The following is a 10,072-nucleotide window of genomic DNA, read 5'->3' on the forward strand; positions in this document are numbered from 1 at the left end:
TTTCTTTTTTTTTCTTTTGTATTTTCTTTCTTTTATTCATTTTCTATTCTGTTTTATTTCATTTTAAATCATTTAGGCCATTTCTAAAAATGAGTTTGCTGCACTATAAATACCTATGCCATTTTTGGCACAACCCAAACATTTTGTTTTATATATTTGAAAACTTTATTTGTTGACATTAATTTGAATTTGAATTTTGAAACGGTTTTGAATTAACCCGAGATTAACTACAGTGACAGAGGTGACGTGGCATCATTAACGTGAGATTACTGTAGCATGATTATCCGGGCGTTACAGCTGGTGTGTGGGCGTTCAGCAGTTCGCGCCACACGCCACTTTGCACGCACACACAAGGGCTAGTGTGTGGGCATTTGCCATCTCGTCCACACGCCCGTCTCCTCTCCCACACCCAAGCTGCTAGTTGCCATGTATTTTTGCAGCGCACATGGCAACTGCCCCTAGTGTGCTTTATAAGCAGGTGGTAACTCTCTGTTTTTACCCGAATTGCCATGTGTTTTTGCAGGGTACACGGCAACTGCATAGTGTGCAAGTAAGCAGATGGCAACTCTCTTTTACCGAGTTGCCATGTGTTTTTGCATGGTACATGGCAACTGCCCCAACGTGCATGTACATGGCAACTGCCCTAACGTGCACGTAAGCAGATGGCAACTCTTCCTTTTTACATGGCAACTGCCCTAGCATGCTTGTGAGCACATGGCAACTCTCTCAACTGCCTAATGTTAGTATGTGGCAACTCCTAAAGTTATGAAATCATGGCAACTACATTAGATCAGACCATACATGGCAACTGCAGTTGAGCAACCATGACAACTGCAGTTGTCCGACATGGCAACCGTAGTTCAGCGACATGGCAACTGCAGTTAAACGAACATGGACGAGGGTCTGGACCATGGCAACTGCGGGCGCGCGGTGGGCGTCACGCGTGGCGTGCGGGACCAGGAGGGTACGAGGCCTGACATACGGACGTGTGGAGGTTATCAACTTCGCCCACACGCACACGTGTGAGAGGGTTCGGGAGGGAAAAAAAGGTGTGTGGGCATTAGTTGTTTTGCCCACACGTAGGTGTGTGGGCTGGTTGCTGTCCATGCCACACGAGGCGTGTGGCACAACTACCCGATACACCACACGTGTGGCAGTTATCGGGACCCTTTAAATAATGTAAAAGTAATGCCCTAAAATTTGAGAACCGTGTGAAACATGATGATCTCTCATTGGAGGCGGAGCCAATGACAGGAAGGAGCTCAACAGGGACGGCGACGGTGATAGCGGACTTTGGTGGCGGAGTAGTTTAGGGATGATGGCAGGAGCTCGGGGACGACGATGAGCGGTGCTCATGGATGGCGGCACAAGCTCGACGACCACGACAGACGACAGCGAGGAGCGGGGTGGGATGGCACAACCGTGTAGCCAGCTTAGAGGGGTCGGGGCGGCCGCGACATAGATCATCGAGGAGTGGTATGGGGTGAGAGGCTTCATGGTGGTCGGCGTGGATGCAGGGTGAGGGGACGCAACAATGGTGAAAGTTCACAGTGGCGGTTCGTTTTTGTTTCTAGGGCAGCTGCTAGTGGTGTTGCAAATATATGTCACTTGGAGTTAAAATTTGGGACAACTGCAAAATTTTCGGCACCAAATAAAGATACACCATTTGTTGAAGGTCGTTGTTTTACATAACCCTTTGAAGATGCTCTTACACGCACATACAGTACTTTTTCTTTGGCTTGCTTGCTGTGGTGTACCAAGAATATTGATGACAACGTGCACAAACTGAGAGCCGTTTATCCAGAAACCAACGCTTGAGATCGATCAGGACATAAATAAGTCTTTAGGAAAACAAAAGGATCGCAGAAGATCTAAACGGCCTCTTTGTTGCAGAAAACACCCTCGAGTCGCCGTTCCCTTTCAATCCGCACCCCGCATCACTCCCTCGCTCCACTCACATCCTCACCTCCGGCGATGGCCGGCCGCCTCGCCGGCGCCGGCGCTTCCTCGCCCCTCCCCCGCGCGCTCCTCCTCCTCGCCGTGGTAGCTCTCTTCTCTATATCCTTCCTCTCCCTCCGCTCGCTCCGCCCCGCCGCGCCCCCCTCCCTCCCCCTAGATGAACCCCGCCGCCTCCCGCTCTCCTCTCCTCCGCCGGCGTCGCTCCCGTCGGTCTACCACTCTCCCGAGGCGTTCGCGGCGGGGTACGCGGAGATGGAGCGGAGCTTCAAGGTCTACATCTACCCGGACGGCGACCCCAAGACCTTCTACCAGACGCCCCGGAAGCTCACGGGCAAGTACGCCAGCGAGGGATACTTCTTCCAGAACATTCGGGAGAGCCGCTTTCGCACCGAAGACCCCGACAAGGCCGACCTCTTCTTCGTCCCCATCTCGCCCCACAAGATGCGCGGCAAGGTCCCTCCCTGCACTCTCTTTAACCCTACTGCTCGTTTTATCGCATTATGACTCCTACAGTATTGTACTGTTCTTGGTATACTCGGTACTACTGTGTGGCTGGCGAGCTAGGCACATTGTCAAACTCTGAAGTAATATGGATTCTCATGGTATGTTAGTTAATGCCTACACAGATCACAGCTAAAGCAAAAGTAGAACGATGTTGTAGAGATGCTATTTGACTTGGTTGGCTATATTAGTCTGACGTAAGATGTTCGGTGTTTCAACTTGCTTGCCCACAAAAGTAATGGAAAAATATTCTTTCTTATGATAGCCATGGTTGAACTGTTCTTTTTAAAGTTCAGCGAACAGCTGTATGACCAGAAGTGACTTGAATTTCACATGCTAGTTATTTTGTGTGTGTTGTTCTTCTTGTCTTGTGATTGAATTGCTCTGATAATTATTTACATGCATCTTTTTTAGTGTTGCAGGGTACTTCATATGAAAATATGACAATGATAGTTAAGGATTATGTTGAAGGCTTGATAAGCAAGTACCCTTATTGGAACCGCACACTAGGAGCGGACCACTTCTTTGTCGCATGCCATGATGTAGGCGTGAGGGCGTTCGAAGGACTTCCGTTCATGGTGAAGAACTCTATTAGAGCTGTCTGCTCGCCAAGCTATAATGTTGACTTTATACCTCATAAGGATGTTGCTCTGCCTCAAGTATTACAGCCATTTGCTCTACCTGAAGGAGGGAATGACATTGAAAACAGGTTGAGATGGCACTTCCTATTTGTTGAGCTATATAATGTAATTATAAGGGCCTCTATATGTGATATAAAAGAAAAATAATTCTGTATGCTAGTTTTTATTTCATTGAAACACGTCAGAAATTCATAGTACTTAACTGTTTGGAACTCTTGAGTAGCTTTTTTTTTTGGCTAGATTTAGTGGCCTGGTGCCTTCCAATATGACTCTAATAACTATAGCCTCTTGCGAAATGATATCTGTTTTGTGTCAGAAATTTTGTGAAACACAGACTCTTATTTACCCAACTGTCTCCTTATTTATGCATTGAATACTCTTTGAATCTGATTTATTTGTGCACATGATTTTAAGGTGTGATAAATGTTTTCTTCTAGTGCATACTGGAATTCGGAAATTGCTCGTAATTGATAGCGATAAACTGGTCACCACTGCAGTGTAAACATCTATCTGCACTCTTGCTATATCTATATCTTAAATTGCTTCTTTTGCAATGGAAAACAGGACAAATCTTGGATTTTGGGCTGGTCATCGCAACTCGAAAATACGAGTTATTTTGGCACGAGTCTGGGAGAATGATACAGAGCTTGCTATTAGCAATAATCGGATTAATAGAGCTATTGGAGAGCTAGTTTATCAGAAGCAGTTCTACCGTACTAAGTTCTGTATCTGCCCTGGTGGCTCTCAAGTTAATAGTGCTCGTATATCTGATTCAATACACTATGGCTGTGTCCCTGGTTAGTATTTTTGACATGCAAAATACATGGCACCCATGACCATTCCTTATTGTTATTCCCCTTTCATGGGTGCTCAATTTTTTTAGTGATTCCCATATTATTATTTTCTAATTAATTCTATTGTGTCCTTTTAGTTATTTTGTCGGACTACTATGATTTGCCTTTCAATGATGTTCTTGACTGGAGAAAGTTCGCGGTTGTACTTAAGGAGCGCGACGTATATGAACTAAAGAGTATCCTGAAATCTTTTTCACAGCAAGAATTTGTTGCATTTCACAAATCTTTAGTTCAGGTATGCATCTTTTGAGTAAATAAGTGAGTAGGTGATTTTGTCATTTTAAAACTTCCGGTTTATGCATTCATCTTCCTTTATCTACAAGATAGAGTAGTTATTCATGATCTGAAGGATGATGTTAAATATTGAATCTTATTGTGATGGAAAATAATGTAGAAGATCAGGGTATAAAGTAACAAGAGCTTTGTTCGTTGGTCGAGATTCTAATGTGTCACCTGTCTTATCATTAGACTTGAGCCGTTGAATCTGAAAAAACAAGAATGAAGAACTGAGTAGTGGAACCTTTGATTTGGCTATTTTATTTTTTTCTGTAGTAAATGGTTATCAAAGTTCTAGTGTGGTCCGATACTAATATGTTAAGTTGGGATTGCAGGTTCAGAAACACTTTGTATGGCACTCACCTCCTGTTCCTTATGATGCATTCCACATGGTTATGTATGAGCTGTGGCTGCGGCATCATGTGATCAAGTACTAACTCAAGACTTCACGGTCACTATTTGCAACATAATGGCGTGATCCATCAGAATGATGTTATAGGTCTACCTGCTTGTGATATACCAAGTACGGCCTCTGTTCTTCGCTCTTGTAGTTAGTAGCTGGACGGGTCATTGGTGCAAGGAAAACATCTACATAGAAAAGTTGGCAATCGACGATATCGCAAAAATTGTGTTGTAGTTATTAGATTCATTAGCCATTCTTCGGTTAGTTGGTTCCCCCCATATTTGAGTCCTTTCTGTGGCATTGCTTTTGTAGTTTGCTTTGCTATATATTGATCTGCCTGAGTAATTGCTTATGCTTATACAAATTTTGCACCTACTCTTGTAAAGTAATGTACGCTGTTACTGATGAGATAGTAAGCATCCAAAGATATATTAGATTGACATGATCACCTCTTTTTGCTCCTGTGAGACATGATCCAACTACTCTACTCGTATAATGTAATGTATGATATATGATTATTACGGATGAGATGGTAAATGCAGAGACATGTCAGATTGACATGCTAGCATCAGAAAAAATGACTTGTGTCATTTTACCCGGGGGCTAATATGGCTGTGCATGACAGTATTCATGTTACTTTTGTAATACTATCATCCATGTGTACCCAGAGGAAACATGAGAACTCATACGGTAAGCATTCAATGTATCAGCAATGGTAGTAGCACTAACAGATTTCATCATAGGCATGTTAAGTGAAAATATTGCAGAAATTGCTTGAGTGCAACATGCCAACATGTACTTGAAAGTTGCTGAACTCCTGTGGTTCAACATGGGTTACAGCGTGGCAGTGGCAGAGCAACCAGACTGCCATGAGTCTACAAGTTCATTGTTGATTTCTAGTAATGCTAAATTGGAATGTTGATTTGGCAGTACAGACTTATATACATGACATCAGGCATTTTATTTTTACGGATATGGACTGTGCACCAAGACATTAGCTAGGGTGTAGCATCTGTGGGCACGATACATTGCAGCCTTTGGCAAGAGCAGCCGCCAAGTGATCACTTGATAAGAATGCACCTGATTGGTGAACCCTCGGAGCCAACCAGTCTTAGAGGTAAGCAGTGCAGCATGTATAGTCCAGTGTTGATGTTGTCTAGTTTCAGGGCTTCGACTGGGATGATATCCTGACAGAACAAAGTAAAGTAAAACAACCGACACTTTCGATCAACGATGCTGTCTCTAAGAAGGCAAGTTATTTGTGTTCTTCGTCACTGATATGTGAAATGTCTTCGGAAGAGCATTAAAATAGCGTAAGCAAGCATTGGGTCCCCCAAAGAGGTTGATCAGTAAGGAATTGGTGGGACCAAGACTTTGATCAACTTGTCAACATGCAATGTTGTACTAACATGTTGTCAGACTTGGGGAATAAGCAGCATATGACGAGAGGCTGGTGCAAAACTACGAGGTTATAACTGGTGGCTTCAATTTCACATGGGTTTCTTTTTGGGGCCATGAAAGGGCACATCTTACCGCATTTTTGAAGAAGGCCACATGGGCAGTGATCAAGTGGTCAAATGAAGCAACTGATATATAGTCAATCCCTGCATAATTTGCCAATATCACCATGTTAAGTTCACATCAGATAAGGTATGCATATATTGATCCACCAGCGAAAAGGTCATGAACTAACTGAACCTAGGCAGTTCACAGTTTCACAAGGTTCTTACAAATTTGGTGCAATACAAGTACAGCTCCTGTTTACTTACCAACAAGTTTGATGTCGGTGTTGTCAACTAACCACTGTGCACCATCCTCCGTAAATCCAACAAAACTCATATCACCTCCTTGCTTCCACATGAGCCCCCTACAGATCATTTGCTTGCATGCATGTAGTAATGACATGGTGAAAAATATATTATCTACTTGAATATGTGCCCTTCAAAGAGGCCAATACCTGTCTGTGTTCAATGTCCTGAAGAGAACTCGACGAACACCTTTTGGTATATTTAGGGATTCCATTGCTTCAGCTGCATAGAGTTAGAGGGGAATAGAATCCTTATGAATTTTCCTATGTAGGTCATTTGATTCACAGGAATAGGACCCTGAGGAATTTTTCCTAAGGAAGCCTTTGCAGTTCATTTTGGAGGAAAGTTTACATACACCCAAACCTCATTTTTCTACGTCCATTGTTTTCCTGCGGTGTATCAAACTATGTTTTTAAGGCGGTAAGGCGATCTAAGGCGCTGGGGGGGCGCCTTATCGCCTAGGCGACGCCTAAGCGCCTAAGGCGGACGCCTAAGCGCCTAAGGCGGGCATATTTGTAAGGCGCTGGCGGGGCGCCTTATCGCCTAAGCGTCGCCTAAGCGTCCAAGGCGGGACGCCTTAAAAACAGAGGTATCAAACACTCTTTGGTGTTAATTCATGTGGTTTTCCATACCTATAGGTTTCATGTGTACATAACACTCTAAAATCATGTGTTTTTCCTATCCTTTTATTTTAAATATCTTGCAAATCAAAGAAGCCCTTAGTGATTCCGTTGCTTCAGCTGCATAGAATTAATGGTGGCATCATATACCAAATACCAGGCAGCATGGATGTGAATTAATATTTTTAATGAGGATATTATCACTTTCCATTTATTTTTTTCGAAGTGCCGATGTTGGTAAATGCATATCGAATTTGTGACAAACCACCGTAAAGGAAAATGAAGTAACCGATATCTGAATACGGCACCATATTAGTAATGCACATGTATCTCGAATGCCATGTTAAATTAATCTTGTGACATGATATAAGAAGTTCATTAGCAGGGTGATTCATCATCGATGATCCAATGGAGGAGCTGGTCTCCTTGTAAAAGAAGAGAGAGCACATCCCCAGGCCCTACCTGTTATATTTGTGTGTCTTGGAACATCGACCAGTAAGGCAGGACCTGTCCAGAAACAAGAATACGTGGACCGTTAATAAATCATTCATAAGTACCATGCCAATTTTAATGTAAGTCAGGCAGGGAAATCTTTGGGTCAAAAAATATACAGAGGGCATTTGGCGATATAATTATCTTCTCTTGAGAGGAGCCTCTTTCACAGCTACTCCCTCCGTTCCAAAATAGATGACTCAGCTTTGAACTAACTTTAGTACAAAGTTGAGTCATCTATTTTGCAACGGAGGGAGTACTCCGGATCAGAGAACATCAACTACAAGAAAATCGATTGTCGCGTTGCCCATATGAATTGGCACCTAGAGTTCTCCGAGAGAGGGGCTCAATTGTGAGCCCAAGATTTGAAGTGTGTGTATTCAAATTTCAAAGACTATTGCATGTATAATTGATTGTAGCTAATCCTGCACCTCCCTCCTCCCAACCCTAGCCGCCCCTCCTCCTCACCCCCCTCTTCCCTTCCTCGCAGCCGCCAGGCAAGCCCGGGGCGCCAAGGATGGTGGCGGCGGGGCCTCGGTTGCCCTGCTTATGCATGGGGAACCCCGGATCTGGAGCGGCGACTCCATTGGCAAGGCACGGCCGGCTAGTAGCCGTGCGGGCGGTGGATCTGGTGTCTCGGCCGCGCAGGCGGCGGGATCCAGTGGTCGTTGGCGGCCGGCGACGGCTTCTGCGGCGGCCGGTGCGCGTGATCTGGCGCGTCCCCTCCTTCCCTGTTCGGCGTGCGGGCCAGCTTGTACAGGAGGCGCTGCTGGTGGCGGGGATCTAGTCCGAGCGAAATCCCTGGCCGGCCATGACCGGCCGCGCCGACGACGACGCCTGAGGGCACCGTTCCCCTCCTTGGAGGCATCGGCGCCGCTTTGGGAACCTTGGGGTTGGGTGGCGCTTGTGGGTGGTGGGCGACGGCGGTGGTGCGGCCCTATCCTAGCATGGATTAGTTCGTTGCTTGGAGATGGACTCGCGTAGGTGGAGGTCGTCGGCTGACGTCATGGTGGTGTTAATGGCGGAGGACCTGCCAAGGCTCACGTAGGTGAAGGTCATCGTTTGGCGTCGTGGTGGTGTCGATGGCGGAGGACGTGCCAAGGTTGTCACCTCAATCTGCTCTAAAGATGGACCAATGGAAGATGGCGGCGATGAAACATGTGAGTGTGTCGGACATGTTTGAGTCCCGGACCTGGCAGATGGCTCGGTCGGGGCCTCCGACTTTAGATGTTAGGCTTAGGTGAGAGGTCTGGGTATGTGGCCCAGCTTGCACCTCTTCATCATTTGGATAGGAATAGCGGCAGATGTTGTCAAGATGGGCGGATTCAGACATATTATTGTTCTACTTTGTAAGGTCCTCGAGAATAATTAATAAAATGGCCGCATGCATCTCCCAGATGCAGAGACCGGGGGTCATCCTCCTTTTCCAAATACACACACACACACACACATAGAGGGTGAGTCTATTATGATAACACCCCCTTAAGACCTTATTCTGCACACCTGGGGCTTATTCTGCTAACACCCCCGGACGCGCAGTACACAGCCAGCCGAACCGTTCTAACCACGCATATCCGAAGGAAAAAAACTAACCACCCCTCCCCACGTCCTCACCTTCTCTGCACGCCGCCGCACCCCCTAGTCCCCACGACGACCTTCGTCAACCCACCCCGCCTTCCACTCCCCACATCCCCGCGGCGGCCGGCAGGGGCACTCGATCCGAGCGGCACCCCCCACGTCCCACCTTTTCTCCCGGGCCGCCATGGCGAGCGCGCCCCGGATCAGCCCCCCCGCGGCCGCGACGACCCGCCACCAGACCAAGGCCGCTGCGGCTCCCGCAACACCTCGTCGCCGGATCCATGCCGCACCGGTCCTCCGCGACGCCCCGCCGCTGGATCCAGCTCCTCCGGTCCACCCCCTCCCACCAGCACCACTGCCTCCTCCCCATCCATGGCGGTCGCCCCGCCACATCGACCTCTCCCTGTGCTAGATCCGGTGGGATCCACCTCCATCACTATAACGCCCGGATAATCTTGCTACAGTAATCCCACGCTAATCATGGCACGTCATCCCGATTACTGTTGCTATCCTCGCAATAATTCGAAACCGTTCAAATTCAAAATTCAAATTGATGAAAACAATAAAAGTTTTCAAAAATTAAAATAAAATTGTTCGGTGGTTGACGAATATTACAAAGGTAATTATAGTGCAACAGTCATATTTTTATAAAATGGCTAAATGGATTAAATGATTTAAACAGAAAAGAAAAAATAAAAGAAAATACAAAAGGAAAGAAATACAGAAAACCAAAAAAAAAAGAGAACACCCCCTTCCCCCCCACTGGGCTTCGGCCCAGCAGGCCACCGGGCCGCCTGGCAAACCCACCCCCTCTCTCCTTATTTCCCCCCGGGTGAGACCCCGAAACCCTAGCCACCCCCCACTCGCATCCACTCTCCCCCCTCCCTCCCGATTGGATCGGGAGGATAACGGCGCCGCGCCCCGGCCTGCCCCCGTCCTC

General features: G+C 46.6%; 2 protein-coding genes across 2 annotated transcripts in view; one reads left to right on the forward strand and one right to left on the reverse strand.

The window, feature by feature from the left end:
- Positions 1-1,917: 1,917 nt before the first annotated feature.
- On the forward strand, positions 1,918-5,082 carry LOC119322345 (probable glycosyltransferase At5g03795). The gene is made up of 5 exons (XM_037595841.1): positions 1,918-2,412; positions 2,883-3,169; positions 3,666-3,898; positions 4,033-4,190; positions 4,567-5,082. The coding sequence occupies exons 1-5, from the start codon at positions 1,975-1,977 to the stop codon at positions 4,666-4,668; spliced, it is 1,218 nt and encodes a 405-aa protein (XP_037451738.1). The 5' UTR covers positions 1,918-1,974; the 3' UTR covers positions 4,669-5,082.
- A 271-nt stretch (positions 5,083-5,353) lies between these two features.
- Positions 5,354-10,072, reverse strand: part of LOC119322347 (cyclase-like protein 1) — a 15,284-nt gene continuing 10,565 nt past the window's right edge. Inside the window, exons 2-6 of the mRNA XM_037595843.1 lie at positions 7,525-7,569; positions 6,592-6,664; positions 6,404-6,501; positions 6,168-6,238; positions 5,354-5,821 (exon numbers count right to left, since the gene is read on the reverse strand). Of these exons, the coding sequence (XP_037451740.1) occupies positions 5,696-5,821; positions 6,168-6,238; positions 6,404-6,501; positions 6,592-6,664; positions 7,525-7,569 (413 nt within the window). The 3' untranslated portion in view covers positions 5,354-5,695. The remainder of the gene's footprint in view (positions 5,822-6,167; positions 6,239-6,403; positions 6,502-6,591; positions 6,665-7,524; positions 7,570-10,072) is intronic.

The sequence above is a fragment of the Triticum dicoccoides genome, chromosome 6B, assembly GCF_002162155.2.
Source record: "Triticum dicoccoides isolate Atlit2015 ecotype Zavitan chromosome 6B, WEW_v2.0, whole genome shotgun sequence".
In the NCBI taxonomy this organism is placed as follows: domain Eukaryota; kingdom Viridiplantae; phylum Streptophyta; class Magnoliopsida; order Poales; family Poaceae; genus Triticum; species Triticum dicoccoides.

Excerpts from the sequence above, each read along its gene's own strand:
- LOC119322345 (XM_037595841.1), top strand. The coding sequence starts at position 1,975 with ATGGCCGGCCGCCTCGCCGGCGCCGGCGCTTCCTCGCCCCTCCCCCGC. Across the intron at positions 2,413-2,882 it reads CCCACAAGATGCGCGGCAAG|GGTACTTCATATGAAAATAT; the intron begins GTCCCTCCCTGC and ends TTAGTGTTGCAG. Across the intron at positions 4,191-4,566 it reads TTCACAAATCTTTAGTTCAG|GTTCAGAAACACTTTGTATG; the intron begins GTATGCATCTTT and ends TTGGGATTGCAG.